The sequence below is a fragment of the Macaca thibetana genome, chromosome 2 (genome assembly GCF_024542745.1).
Source record: "Macaca thibetana thibetana isolate TM-01 chromosome 2, ASM2454274v1, whole genome shotgun sequence".
Taxonomy (NCBI): domain Eukaryota; kingdom Metazoa; phylum Chordata; class Mammalia; order Primates; family Cercopithecidae; genus Macaca; species Macaca thibetana.
The window spans coordinates 20956910-20972132 of NC_065579.1; the positions used below are offsets into that span (position 1 = coordinate 20956910).

Consider the following 15223-nt stretch of genomic DNA (forward strand, 5'->3'; position numbering starts at 1 on the left):
GCTTACGTGTGAGCTCTTTATTGGAGAGGAGAGGTGGTAATCCCAGGGTAGTGAGAGTAAGGAAAAAAACAAGAAACAAAGAAGGGAAGGAAGGACAGCAAATACAATGTACTGTTACTGAGCTTGTCACAGCTTTATTAAGAAGCAGCAATTACTTGGTCATGGGAGATGTCTCTGGACAGATCTTATGGGACTTGTGTGCATTAGAAGAGTCGATTGTGGGAGGGAAGGAAGAATAATTCATTTCCTGTCTCTCATTGATGAAAGTTTGCCCATAGGCCTTATTTAACCTCTGGATTCTTTTGGATTGTGTTACTCAGCCCCACTGGAAGTGTTGTGGGGGCGGGGGTATGCAGCCAGCACCACTTTTACAGCAGTTGGCAAGGGCCTGGGTACAGAAGCTGCTACCGTTCTCACCACACTGCCATGAGGGAATTCCTGCTGGAAGCCAGCCCTCACCCCGAGAAGCCAGACAGCTGACAGTGTTAAGAAATGGGACTGTCCATTGAACAGGCTACCGAAACCTGGGGAGGCAGTTGGGACAGGACAGATCTGGGATGGAGATACTTGACAAGAGACATCAGTCTTGTCTCTGCCTCTGTCATCACCTGGCATTCTCTGTGTGTCTATACCTGTGCATTTGTTTTCTCAGAAGTACAGTAGTCATATTGGATTAGGGCCCACCCTTATTCAGTATGACCTCATCTTAACTTGATTACTTCTGCAAAGATCTTCTTTCCAAACAAGGTCACATTCACAGGTACTGGGAGTTAGGACTTCGACATATCTTTTCAGGGGATACAATCCAACCCACACAACATCTTGATGATTAGAGAAGACATGGGTAGAAATTGCAGAGAAAGGGCAGTGATTAATTTAGTTTTGAGTAGGTTGAGTTAGAATTGCTTTTGAGACAGTAAGACTGTTATGTCCAATAAGCAACCCAAATATGTTTCTGGAGCTTCACGGGAGTGTTTCTGACTGGTAAGGAGACATAGGGTCATCAGCATCTGTGTGACACTCGCTGTGAAATAGACAAGTGATGAATAAAACCTTGAGGAACCACAATGCTTAAGAGTCAAACACAGAGACAGGAAGGTTGGGGTGACTTACGAGGAGTGGGCAGACAGGAAATTCAAAAGAGAAACACTAGGAGAAAGTAGTGTCAGACATGATGTGAGAAAGTTCCCAAGGAGGAACACAATGCTTTTCTAAGCTCAACAGTACTACAGAGCAGCCAGGTATTGAGAATTGTTTTTATATGGTGATTTCATATGAGTCCATGTAAAGGATGGAAGAATATCCCTTGGATTTGCAGATGGACAGTGGTTATCCAGAGAGGTTTCAGGAGAGTGGTAAAGGCTGGGGTGCATGGGGATCATGACAAGCAATGGTAGGTAGAACTGTGGCAACAGCCAATAGAGGAAAATTGTGCTATGATGAAATATAAGAACAGGAGGTGTGGTTAGAAATCAGGAGACTTGGTGATGCTTGTTTCCAGACAGGAAAGAGCCATTGATGGAGGAAGAGGATAAAGATGTGAGAAAGGGAGCAAGCAAGAGCTCAGAATGCAGCTCCCAGCTTCAAACACAGCACCTTTGTTATGGCTTCTTCTACATGTTGAGCTTCTGCACATTATTTAATATGAAGAAAGGGTTCTAGAAAATCATTGGAAATTGTTGAATTAGATGTCCTCGCTCTAAAAAGTTCTATTAATTATTAATTATACCTCTACATTGAGTAATTTATAGTAATAGCTTGATTGACCACATTCAGATAATCCTGTGCTATTTAAGGTCATGTTGCCAAAAGAAAAACTTAATAGGAATAATTATTAAAGCTGTAATTATTTGCATTTCAGTTCCTGACTAGCTCTTACAAATTTGGACATGTGTAAATTTCAGCTTTTAAATTTTGGTTTGCATTTGAAAAATAAAAGCATTTCTCAGCACTGAACTATTAAAATATTTGTAGAGATTTTTTTACACAAAAATGAAATTTTAATACTGGTTCAATTTTTAAGCCATATAATAGATTTTTAAGCCAAAATACATGTTTATAGCTGTTTGCTTAAGTAAAGTTATGGGTAATAATACCTCTTTGTGAAACACATGTATTATTTATTATCATTATAAAAGAAATTCATGTTGGTTGGAAGGGTTTGAAAAATGTATATACATATCAAGAAAAAACTAAAATCACAGTGACATATAATTTCACCACCTAGGGCTAAGAATTATTTCAATATTTTTCATTCTTTTGTATTATGAAATATAACAAATGTCCATTTATGCATACTAGGTTTCACTACATGATGGCTTTATTATATTTTCTTTTTTTTTCTTTTTTTTTTATATTTTCTTAAAAAAAGATTTTTATTTTGTTTTGTTGTTTTGAGATGGAGTCTCACTCTCGCCCAGGCTGGAGTGCAGTGGCACTATCTCGGCTCACTGCCACCTCTGCCTCCCAGTTTCAAGTAATTCTCCTGTCTCAGCCTCTGGACTTGCTGGGACTACAGGTGCCGGCCACCATGCCTGGATAATTTTTATATTTTTAGTAGAGACAGGGTTTCACCATATTGGTCAGGCTAGTCTCGAATTCTTGACCTCAGGTGATCCACCCTCCTCAGCCTCCCAAATTGCTGGGATTACAGGCATGAGCAACCCCGCCCGGCCAAGAAAAGTTTTTTAGAGAAATAATGTTATGGAGTCAATTGAAGGCTCCCCTTCATCCTACTTGCCCTTCCTACTCAGAGGTAACCACTATCTGGAAGTTGGTATACATCCTTTCTATGTTTTTATACTTTTATGATGTGTGTAACTATTCATTCAATATGAAGAAGTATCACTGGTAGCTGAAAGCACTGCCTCAGCCAAGCCCTCCCTAAGGAGGTCTCAGCTAGGACTCCTGAAAAGTGCCTGAGCGGAAGCCTCTGAATGGAAGTGCCTGGGCTGGGGAAGCAGAGAAGCCTATGAGCAGGGCTGGTTGGGGTGGAAGGAGCAGGGAGTGAGTTCTTGACTGCAAATCCCTCCAGAAGCTGTAACATGCTAGCTGTGTACCAAGTCTGGTGTGGAGATGGCAATTTCCCCCAATGAGGTCTGCTGGGCAAAGCCTAGTAACTGTCTAGGGTCCTGCCTGAAAGATAATACATAGAATGTTGGCCTGGAGCCATACTCCTCAATATGGTAATTCTATGTTTAAATTTTTGAGAAACTGCCAAATTGTTTTTCAAAGTGACTGTACCATTTTCCATTTCTACCAGGAGTATATGAACATTCCAATCTTCTACGTGTTTGCCAATAGTTATTATTTAATCTGTCTTTTGGATTATGGCCACACTAATGGGTATGACATGGTATCTCACTATGGTTTTGAATTGCGTTTCTCTATGACTCATGAAGTTTAACAACTTTTTTTGCCTGTTTTTAAACTGGGTTACTTGTGTTTTATTATTGAGTTATGAAAGTTTTTACTTATTTTGGAAAGCAGATATGTATCAGATATATGATTTGTAAATGTGTTCTTCTATTCTATGCATTCTCTTCTCATTGTCTTGATAATGTCTTTTGAGGCACAAAAGTTTTTAATTTTGATGAAATCCAACTTATTGATTTTGCTGCTTGTGCTTAAGAGCCATTCTAAGAAACCATTGTGTAATCCAAAATCACAAAGACTTACACCTGTATTTTCTTCCATAAGTTTTATAGTTCTAATTCTTATATTTATGTCCATGACTCATTTAGCATTAATTTTTGCATATGGTATGAGGTAAGGTTCCAACTTCATTCTTTTACATGTATGTTTCCAGTTGTCTCAGTACCATTTGTTGAAATAACTTCTTTTCCTATTGAATTTTCTTGTCATTATTGTCAAAAATCAGTTGACCATATATATAAGGGTTATTTCTCAAGGGATTCTCTTGAGAATCTTTTATTTGATCAATCTGTATGCATATCCTTATGCCAGTCTCACACAGTGTTAATTACTGTAGCTTTGTAGTCAGTTTTGAAATGAAGAAGTATGAGTCCTTCAACTTTGTTCTTAGTTTTCAAAATTGCTTTGACTGTTCTGTGTCCCATGTGTTTCTAGATAAATTTTAGGATCATCTTGTCAATTTCTGCGAAAAAAAAAAAAAGAGCCAATTGTGTTGAATCTGTAGATCAATTTGCCTATTGTGATAGGCACAAAAATGACCCCCCCCCACCCAAGATGTCTACATTCTAGTATAATCCCTAGACCCTATGGATATGTTATGTTACATGGTGAAGGGGAATTAAGGTAGCAGATGGATTTGAGGCTACTGGATCCAGTGTAATGACAAGTGTCTTTAAATATGAAAAAGGGAGGCAGAAGAGTAAGTGCCAGAGTGATGTGCCGTGAGAAAGACCTGACTGGCCATTGCTGACTTTGAAGATGAAGGTGAGCCATAAGCCAAGGAATGCCGGCAGTCTCTAGAATCTGGAAAAGGCAAGGAAATAGATTCTCTCCTAGAACCTTCAGAAAGAAATGCAGCCCTACCAAAACCTTGATTTTAGTCCAGCAAGAACCAATTTAGAACAATCCAGGACTATATGATATGTGTTTTAAACCACTGAATTTGTGGTGATTTGCACAGCAACAAGAGGAAACTAATGCAGCCTTTTAAACAATGGAAAGTCTTCTAATTTTTGAACACAAAGCGTCTTTCCATTTATTTAGGTCTTTTAAAAAATTTTTTTTCAATGATGTTATGCAGTTTTTAGTGTACAAGTCATGTACTTTTTTGTTAAATGTATTCCTAAGTTTTGGAGGTTTTTTTGGATGCTATTGTAAATGAATTGTTCTCTTAATTTCATCTTGGATTGTTCATTGCTAGAGTATAGAAATATAATTTATTTCTACATATTGATTTTGTGTACTGTAAACTTACTGAACTCATCTATTAGCTGTATTTTTTTTGTGTGAATTTATTGCAATTTTCTACACAGAAGATCATGTCATCTGCAAATAGAAATTGTCTTACTTCTTTCTTTCCCATCTGGATGCCTTTTATTTCCCTTTCCTGACTAAGTGACTTGACTAGAAATTCCAGTACAATGTTGAATGAAGTGGTAAGAGCAGACTTCCTTGTCTTATTCCTGATCTGAAGAAGTGTTAGGGGAATATAAATTAAAAAACAAAATATCTTGCCAACCCAGACAAGCGCAACCCAAAAGTAGAAAAGAAAACAGTTTTGATTTTTGAATAAACAGTAAACCAGATCTCGTTTTCAACATAGGCAATCCACTAAAGAGATTGAAAAGACAGAAAGAAATCTCATACAGCTAAGCAGATGCAACCCTTTTCATATATGTTCTCAAGATAAATGATAACTAGTCTTCAAGTAACAGGACTTGACGCACCATTTGTCACACATAGTTCATCCTAAATTCACTTGATAATTGGGGTGGCCATCTGTGTTTACTAATCGCCTTAATCCAAAAGAAAAACAAATTTATCATATCTTTACGACAGGAGGTAGGTTTGTAGTTTGGACCCAGGTGCCTGTTGAGTTAGGCTCCCACCCTCCCATTGTCTTTCTCACTGGCTTCATTTCAAAGAGATGGTGCCTACGCCTTTAAGGAAAAGATTACTGGGTTATAACACTGACAAGAGGCTTATTTAAGTTTTGGAAAGATTTACATAGTACATTTTAAAAAGTCAGAGAAAGAATGAACAATTATAAGTTTTCTAAGGTATATGCACTAAGAAAAGGTGGGGAGTGTGGACAATCTCTTACCCATCTTGTGTTGAGGGAGAACGTAGGTGATTGTGTGTATGTGTATATTTTTCAGGATTCATGTTATTTACCTGTATGAGTGGAAGCTGTTGGTCTTTATTGTGAAGCATAATGTTACATGAGAATTATGCAGATGTCTTTCATAGGGCTGAGGATGTTTCCTTCTGTTCCTAGCTGAGTGCTTTTTCTTTCTTTCTTTCTTCTTTTTTTTTTTTTTTTTTTTTTTTTAATGGTTATCTTCCCTTCTTTCCTCTTTTCCATATTTTTTTTTATTATTATACTTCAAGTTCTGGGGTACATGTGCACAACATGCAGGTTTGTTACATATGTATACATGTGCCATGTTGGCATGCTGCACCCATTAACTCATCATTTACATTAGGTATTTCTCCTAATGCTATCCCTCCCCCCTCCCCCCATCCCACCACAGGCCCTGGTGTGTAATGTTCCCCACCCTGTGTCCAAGTGTTCTCATTGTTCAATTCCCACCTATGAGTGAGAACATGTGGTGTGTGGTTTTCTGTCCTTGTGACAGTTTGCTGAGAATGATGGTTTCCAGCTTCATCCATGTCCCTACAAAGGACATGAACTCATCCTTTTTTATGGCTGCATAGTATTCCATGGTGTATATGTGCCACATTTTCTTAATCCAGTCTATGATTGATGGGCATTTGGGTTGGTTCCAAATCTTTGCTATTGTGAATAGTGCCGCAATAAACATACATTTGCATGTGTTTTTATAGCAGCATGATTTATAATCCTTTGGGCATATACCCAGTAATGGGATGGCTGGTTCAAATGATGTTTCTAGTTCTAGATCCTTGAGGAATCGCTACACTGTCTTCCACAATGGTTGAACTAGTTTACAGTCCCACCAGCAGTGTAAAAGTGTTCCTATTTCTCCACATCCTCTCCAGCACCTGTTGTTTCCTGACTTTTTAATGATTACCATTCTCACTGGTGTGAAATGGTCTCTCATTGTGGTTTTGATTTGCATTTCTCTGATGGCGAGTGATGATGAGCATTTTTTCATGTGTCTGTTGGCTGTATAAATGTGTTCTTTTGAGAAGTGTCTGTTCATATCCTTCACCTACTTTTTGATAGGGTTATTTGATTTTTTTCTTGTAAATTTGTTTGAGTTCTTTGTAGATGCTGGATATTAGCGCTTTGTCAGATGAGTAGCTTGCAAAAATGTTCTACCATTCTGTAGGTTGCCTGTTCACTCTGATAGTAGTTTCTTTTGCTGTGCAGAAGCTCTTTAGTTTTATTAGATCCCACTTGTCAATATTGGCTTTTGTTGCCATTGCAATATTATACTGAATGGGCAAAAACTGGAAGCATTCCCTTTGAAAACTGGCACAAGACAGGGATGCCCTCTCTCACCACTCATATTCAACATAGTGTTGGAACTTCTGGCCAGGGCAATTAGGCAGGAGAAAGAAATAAAGGGTATTCAGTTAGGAAAAGAAGAAGTCAAATTGTCCCTGTTTGCAGATGACATGCTTGTATATTTAGAAAACCCCATCATCTCAGCCCAAAATCTCCTTAAGCTGATAAGCAACTTCAGCAAAGTCTCAGGATAAAAATTCAATCTGCAAAAATCACAAGCATTCCTATACACCAAGAACAGACAAACAGAGCGCCAAATCATGAGTGAACTCCCATTCACAATTGCTTCAAAGAGAATAAAATACCTAGGAATCCAACTTACAAGGGATGTGAAGGACCACTTCAAGGGGAACTACAAACCACTGCTCAATGAAATAAGAGGACACAAACAAATGGAAGAACATTCCATGCTCATGGATAGGAAGAATCAGTATTGTGAAAATGGCCATACTGCCCAAGGTGATTTATAGATTCAATGCCATCCCCATCAAGCTACCAATGACTTTCTTCACAGAATTGGAGAAAACTACTTTAAATTTCATATGGAACCAAAAAAGAGCCTGCATTGCCAAGACAATCCTAAGCAAAAAGAACAAAGCTGGAGGCGGCATGCTACCTGACTTCAAACTATACTACAAGGCTACAGTAACCAAAACAGCATGGTACTGGTACCAAAACAGAGATGTAGACCAATGGAACAGAACAGAGCCCTCCGAAATAATACCACACATCTACAACTATCTGATCTTTGACATACCTGACAAAAACAAGAAATGGGGAAAGGATTCCCTATTTAATAAATGGTGCTGGGAAAACTGGCTAGCCATATGTAGAAAGCTGAAACTGGATCCCTTCCTTACACCTTATACAAAAATTAATTCAAAATGGATTAAAGACTTAAATGTTAGACCTAAATCCATAAAAGCCCTAGAAGAAAACCTTGGCAATACCATTCAAGACATAGGCATGGGCAAGGATGCCCATGTCTGAGTGCTTTTATCATGAAAGACAGTTGGATTTTGTCAAATGCTCTTGTCTGCATTTAATAAGATGATCATTTTTTTTTTAAGACTTCATTCTGTTAATGTGGTGTTTTACCTTGATTGATTTTTGTATTTTGAGCTGACCTTGCTTTTCTGAGACAAATCCCACTTGGTCATGGATAACAAAGTAGTCCCCTCTTTTTTTTTTTTGAGATGGAGACTCGAAATGTCACCCAGGCTGGAGTGCAGTGGCGTGATCTTGGCTCACTGCAACCTCCACTTCCCAGGTTCAAGGGATTCTCCTGCCTCAGCCTCCTGAGCAGCTGGGATTGCAGGCATGCACCACCAAGCCCAGCTAATTTTTGTATTTTTAGTAGTGGCAGGGTTTCACTATCTGTGTTGGTCAGGCTGGTCTCAAACTCCTGACCTCGTGATCCACCTGCCTCAGCCTCCCAAAGTGCTGGGATTACAGATGTGAGCCACTGCGCCTGGCCCACAGTACTCCCTTCTTATCCATGATTTCTCTTTCCACAGTTTCAGTCAACTGCAGTTTGAAAATAGTAAATGGAAGATTTCAGAAATACACTTTGTAAGTTTTAAATTGCACACCATTCTGTACAGTGTGGTAAAATCTTGCACTGTCCTGCTTCTTCTCATCTGGGATGTGAATCTGCTCTTTTTCCAGTGTATCCACACTGCATGCTCTATCTACACAGTAGTCACTTAGCTATCTCAGTGATCAGGTCAACTGTCATGGTATCTCAGTTCTTCTGTTAAGTAACCCTTATTTTACTTAATAATGGCTCCAAAACATCAAAGTAGTTATGCTGGCATATTGTTATCATTCTTCTATTTTTTTATTAGTTATTGTTAATCTCTTACTGTATCTAATTTATTAATTAAACTTTATCATAGATACGTGTATCTAGGAAAAACAGTTCATATAGGGTTTGGTACTATCTTCAGTTTCAGGCATCTACTGGGGGTCTTAGAACATATTTTCCCTGGTTAAGGGGGTACTAGTGTAATTCTTTTCATATGTTGCTGGGTTCACTTTACTAGTATTTTATTGAAGATTTTTGTGTCTATATTTGTAAGAGATATTGGTCTGTTTTCTTTCTTGTGATTTTATTTGCCTGGGTTTTGTAGCAGGTTAATACTGACGTCACAGAATGAGTTGGGAAGTGACATGATTTGGATTTGTGTCCCCGCCCAAATCTCATGTTGAATTGTAATCCCTAGTGTTGGAGGTGGGGCCTGCTAGGAAGTGATGGGGTCATGGGGGCGGATGTCCCACTTTGGTGATGCTGTTTTTGTCATAGAGTTCTCACAAGATCTCGTTGTTTAAAAGTGTGTGACACCTCCCCACTCTGTCTCTTCCTCCTGCTCTGGCCATGCGAAGATGCCTGCTCCCACTTTACCTTCTGCCATGAGTCAAAGTTCCCCAAGGCCTCCACAGCCACGCCTCTTCTATAGCCTGTGAGCCAGTTAAAGCTCTTTTCTTTATAAATTACCCAGTCTCAGGGATGTCTTTATGGCAATGTGAGAACACACTAATACAGGATTTTCTTCTTTATTTTGTAATGTTATGCCAGAGTTGTGTTGGAAAGTAAATCATGATACGTAGAGTTAAATAAAACCTATCTGAGGGCATGACTCACCAGACGCCTTAGATAGAAATTTGGGCAAAATAAAAAAAATCAGGGGTTAGTCATCATTTTCATCGTCCTTATTTTCTAAGTAGCCTGTCAATAAAATTTTTTATCTTTATCACTAATAAGTAATTTATAAAATGTTTTTTATTTCAAAGTTTTTTTTTTCTCTTTGTTCAAAGCTTATATTTTATTTGGCTTTACTATGTCAGAATACAGCTTGTACAATTATAGTTTAGAATAAATTGAGAAATGGTTCATACTCTGATGATTCAGATAATCATTGCATAGCATTTATCCCCAACTTATTGGTTTAATACAATAATAATAATTTATTTGCTCAAATTCTGCAGTTTGAACAGGGCTTGTTAATAACAGCTTATCTCTGCTCCATGTGGCATTAACTAGGGCAACTCAACTGGAATGGGAGGAATCTCTTTTAAGGAGGATGTTGGTACTGACTGTTGGCTGGGAGCTTATCCCAGGATGTTGGCTGGGTTCTTGGTTTACTTCCATGTGTTCTCTTTAAATGTTTAAATGGCTAGACCGGGCTTTGGGTTTTTCAGTATCGTGGTTGGAATCTGAGAGGGAATGGTCCAAAAGTTAGAGTTCTGAAAATATAGCCTGCATGTACGGGCATGAATCACAATTGCTAATGTCCCATTGACTAAAGCCAGTCACGTGGCCAAACCCAGAAATAACGTATGGAGGGGCTACACAAGGGCATATGTACTAGTAAAAGTGTTTTCTCAATAGATCACCAAAGTAATAGTTTGCCACACCTGATATATAGAAAAGTTTATGTAAGTTTTATGAATTCCTTGAAGAGAATGTGTTTTGTTTTTAGACTGCAGTACTCAATATATATTTATCCAACTATATTTACTGTATTGAATTTGTGATGATACTGTCTAGAATTATTTGTCTTTGACTATTGAGGACCCTTCTCTTGGGCAGGAGTTCTTTTCTTTCTGTTTCTTTTATTTCTCAATGACCCCATTCATAAAGCTGGTTAGTTTATACTTTTTATAAATTTGAGAAAGTAGAGAAAAATTTTACAGTAATTTGCATGTCAATTTAAAAATCAGTGAAACTTTAGTGTTGGTACAATGAAGGTCTACTCTCTGATATGGTTTGGATCTGTGTCCCCAGTTAAATTTCATGTGGAATTTTAATCCCGTATGTTAGAGGTGGGGCCTGGTGGGAGGTGATTATATTATGGGGGAGAATTTCTCCCTTGGTGCTGTTCTCATGATGGTGAGTTTTCATGTGATCTGGTTGTTTAAAGTGTGCAGCACCTCTCCCCTCGCTCTCCTGCTCCTGCTCTGGCCACATAAAACGTGCTGGCTCCTCCTTTGCCTTCTGCTATGATTGGAAGCTTCCTGAGGCCTCCCAAGAAGCAGATGTCATCATGCTTCCTGTACAGCCTGCAGAACCGTGAGCCAATTAAACCTCTTTTCTTTCTAAATTACCTAGGCTCAGCTATTTCTTTATAGTAGTGCAAGAATGGATTCATACACTCTTTAAGTGTGATAAACAAAACAAATTACAATCCTTATTTCAGCTTTCTGTTTACCTTTTGCCTTTCTCTCATTTAAACTGCCAACATTCAAGGAAAGGAGAAGAGTTAAAACTTATTTGAGTAAATATGAAGATATTCTATGCCTTATATTTTAAAAATGTATTGCATTTGGCAATTCTTATAACACACTGAACAGGTCATTTTCCTATTGTATAAGAAAGGAAGCTAAGGCACAAAGCAAATATCTTATTTTCCAGAATCCTACAATTTTGAAGTGTCATTCCATTCAGCCACACCAGGTCCATTGCTAAATTGATTTATTCTTGCTGTATAGAGTTGGCATCCCATGGGTTACCCAGATAGTAGTTCATTCCTAAATGGAACACAATAAATCTGGAACCTAAATAAAGTGCTTTATTGCCCTCTGTTTTGAAAATCTATAGTTATTGTGCTGAGCGAGAGAAGAAATGATTATCTTTATGTGTTCAGAGATTAAGACTAATTTTGATGGTGTTAAGAGTCAAAAACTATGGAAGTTTTCAATGGTAATGCTTTTAAAGGAAGTAGCTCGCGAGACTTGCAGGGGTTGGAGTGGGCCGGGGGGCCGGCCGAGAGGAAAATTGGAGGCTCAAGTGGGGTACATGTCGGAGTTGGAGCTCGGCTGGAAGTGGGGCCGTGTCTGGCAGATGCGGTCGTGAAGATAGGTACTGGTTTTGGATTTGGAATTGTTTTCTCACCTTTAAAAGAAGAATGTGGCGATTAGCCTTCAGTTCTAGAATGGGATTAGGAATGGCTTACTCCAACTGTCAGCATGATTTCCAGGCTCCATATCTTCTATACGGAAAATATGTCAAAGAACAGGAACAGTGATTTCACCTGAGAACATCCCAGTGGGAGGACAAGAGAAATCATGTTTATTCTTCAGGAATATTGAAGTGCCCTGGAGTAAGCTGCCATTCTTCTGTAACAATGTTATCAGTAATGCTTTAAACTCCAGCACCTGGTTATGTATTTGAAACCAAGTCTGCTTCTCGTTTTGTATTTTCTCTCTGGAAATTGTGAGGAGGTGGTTTTAAATAAATTAAACAAAAATAGGAAAAAAAAAAAAAAGAAAGTAAAAGCTGCCTGCATTGCATTTGAATGACTTGAATAAGTAAAGGCAAGTTGAGGTAGGCCATTCAGCTTCTTGCTTACAGGAGGAGGGAAATTAGCAATTTAGTGTAGGTAAAATGGTAGTAAATATGGACTCTCACTTTTTAACTTTTACCTAGGAATTATTGATGAAAAAAGCCAAGCTCCGTAAAATATTTGAAGAGATCTGTTCTGAGCCATATGTGAGGACCGTGACCAGTAACACTGCCTCAGGAGGTCCCGATAACGTGTGCCTAGGGGTGGTTGGGTTACAGCTTGGTTTTATAGCTTTTACAGAGAGCTAAGAAATCAATCAACATATGTAAGGTATACATTGACTTGGTCCAGAAAGGTAGGACAACTTGAAGCAGGTGGTGGGGGTGGGCGTCATAGATTTTCTGATTGATGATTAGTTAAAACTGATATTACCTAAAGACCTGGAATCAGTGGAAACAAGTGTCTGGGTTAAGATATGGGATTGTGGAGACCAAGGTTCTTATCATGTAGATGAAGTTGCATAGGTGGCTGCCCTTTGAGGCAATAGATGGCAAATGCTTTCGATTCCGACCTTTAAAAGGTTCTAGACTCTCAGCTAATCTCTTCAGAATCAGAAAAAGACCTGGAAAGGGAAGGGGATTCTCTACAAAATGAATTTCCCCCACAAGAGACAGCTTTGCAGGGCCTTTAAAAATATGTCAAAGGAACATATTTTGGGATAAAATACTTTGATTTTTTTCATAGGCCTATCTGTCATGTGATGCTACACTAGAGTCAGGTTGGAATTTGGTATCTTATTCCTACAGAGATCAGTCCTGAGATCGCTGTTGTAATGTTAATGCTGGTCAGCTGTGGCTGAATTCCAACCAGAGGAGAGTATAATGAGGCCTGTTTGAGTATCCTTTCCTATCATGGCCTGAACTAGTTTTTCAGGTTTCTTTGGAATTCCCTTGGCCTAGAGGAGGGGTCCATGGAGTCGGTCGAGGGGCTTAGAATTTTAGTTTTGGTTTACAAAACCTAGGAGTCATATATTGGACAATTGCTCATTTTTTCAAACCTTAATTTTTGGTCAGGTTAGTAGAAATGATGACCAATTATGGCAAACCAGAATGTCAACAAAGCAAAATACCAAGGAAAACGGCTTGTTGTCGTCAGAGGTACAGACAGCAACGTTCAGTTTTAATAAAATGTGACTTAAAATTCGTCCTCCCTTCCTCTTCAAAACCCCTTCTTTCTTTATTCCCCCTATTCTGTCTTCATCTTGTTACCAGTGGAGGGAGTCCAGGTTCTTGGCATCTTGAACAAATAATTGGACAAAACGCACAAAGCAAGGAAAGAATGAAGCAACAAAAACAGAGATTTATTGAAAATGAAAGTATGCTCCACAGGTGGGAGTGGGTGGAGCATAGGGGCTCAAGAGCCCTGTTACAGGATTTTCTGCGGTTTAAATACCCTGTAGAGGTTTCCATTGGTTACTTGGTGTATGCTGTATGTAAATGAAGAGAATAAACTAAAGTTACAAAGTCATTTACTTGGGGTACGCCCAATGTAAATGGAGAGGATGTTTCCTGTCATAGCTAAAGTGTTTCCATTTAATTTAGTTCTAGGAAGTCAGCATGAATTGGCCTTATGTTCCCTGCCTCTAGACTATTCTCCTGCCTCCATCTCACACTCTAGTTTGAGGGAAATTACCATAAAGTTGTTCCCTGTGTGGCCTTGGCCTCTGTATCTTATCAAGCTATTATCTTTTAGTCTACCACCAACCAACAGACACTGTCGAACATGCTCAAGTCCTAGGTTCCCCATGTTTTCACCCTTCTTCCTCATTTTCTCCTTATGTACTTTCCAGAAATAACTAGTATATAACATAGAAGAATAAGTCACTAACTGTGAGAACTCATGCATTGGCCTCAGGGAAGATATTTTGGGTAAAGGACACTCCTTGGTTCTCAAATGTCCTCAAATCTGTGTTTTCTGTTGACAGGTTTCTTTGTATCTGCTCAGCAAATGGGAATAGGGAGACAGAGTGAAATTGGTTGTGAGGAAGTTGTCAAAGGCCGTGGCCATAGGATTTTGCATATTCAGTGAGGGAACTTCTGCTTCAGAGGTGAAAGAGAAATGCATTTCTTTTGTTCTTCAGTCACATAAGTTTACAGATTTAGGATCTATTTGTCCAGCATTTTTTGAGCAAATATGGTGATGATTCAGGTTAAGACATCTATAATGCTTAAAAGTGACTTTGAAATATGTGTTAGCTATCTGTTAAAATAAAAATGCCTTATTTTGCTTAAAAATCTTAAAACACAGATTTTAATACTGTACCAAAGCAATAATCAAAAATTATTTACATGTTCATGAATTTGTTTTGATAGAACAAATTTAATTTGGAAAATATTGTTGACTCTGTCCTCAGTGATTAAACCACACTGAAAAACAAATGTAATCTTTATCTTAAAACGATGTGCATATCTGTCATGAAGGTATTTTCAGTCTTTAATTGATGGACATAGCATTTGGAAAAGGACTAGATACTACAAATTATCTCTCTGTCTTGCAGATGTGAGGAAATTAATATCTACCCAACCTCACCTCCAAAGTCAAACAGGCTATTAAGGCCACAGAACAGTTTAAAAGTCAATTCATGAGATAAATGTTATTTTAAAAAATAGTCTATTTTCTTCATGGCATCTAATAAATTTTAATCTATCAATTAATTAGTATATTAGTTGTCTCCTTTACTAGAATGTAAACTCCATGAGGCCAGGGATTTTGTGTGTGTTTGTTTGCTCCT

The 15223-nt window shown here is 38.3% G+C and overlaps 1 protein-coding gene and 1 pseudogene across 8 annotated transcripts in view; both read left to right on the forward strand.

The window, feature by feature from the left end:
• NEK10 (NIMA related kinase 10) overlaps positions 1-15223 on the forward strand; it is a 272943-nt gene that overhangs the window by 145786 nt on the left and 111934 nt on the right. Inside the window, exon 25 of one of the 8 annotated variants that reach the window (XM_050779447.1) lies at positions 11071-11344. The exons of the other annotated variants lie outside the window; for them this stretch is intronic. Within the exon in view, the coding sequence (XP_050635404.1) occupies positions 11071-11119 (49 nt within the window). The 3' untranslated portion in view covers positions 11120-11344. Of the gene's footprint in view, positions 1-11070; positions 11345-15223 lie in introns of those variants that run through there. 8 annotated transcript variants of the gene reach the window in all.
• On the forward strand, positions 11772-12174 carry LOC126948106 (MICOS complex subunit MIC10-like; annotated as a pseudogene).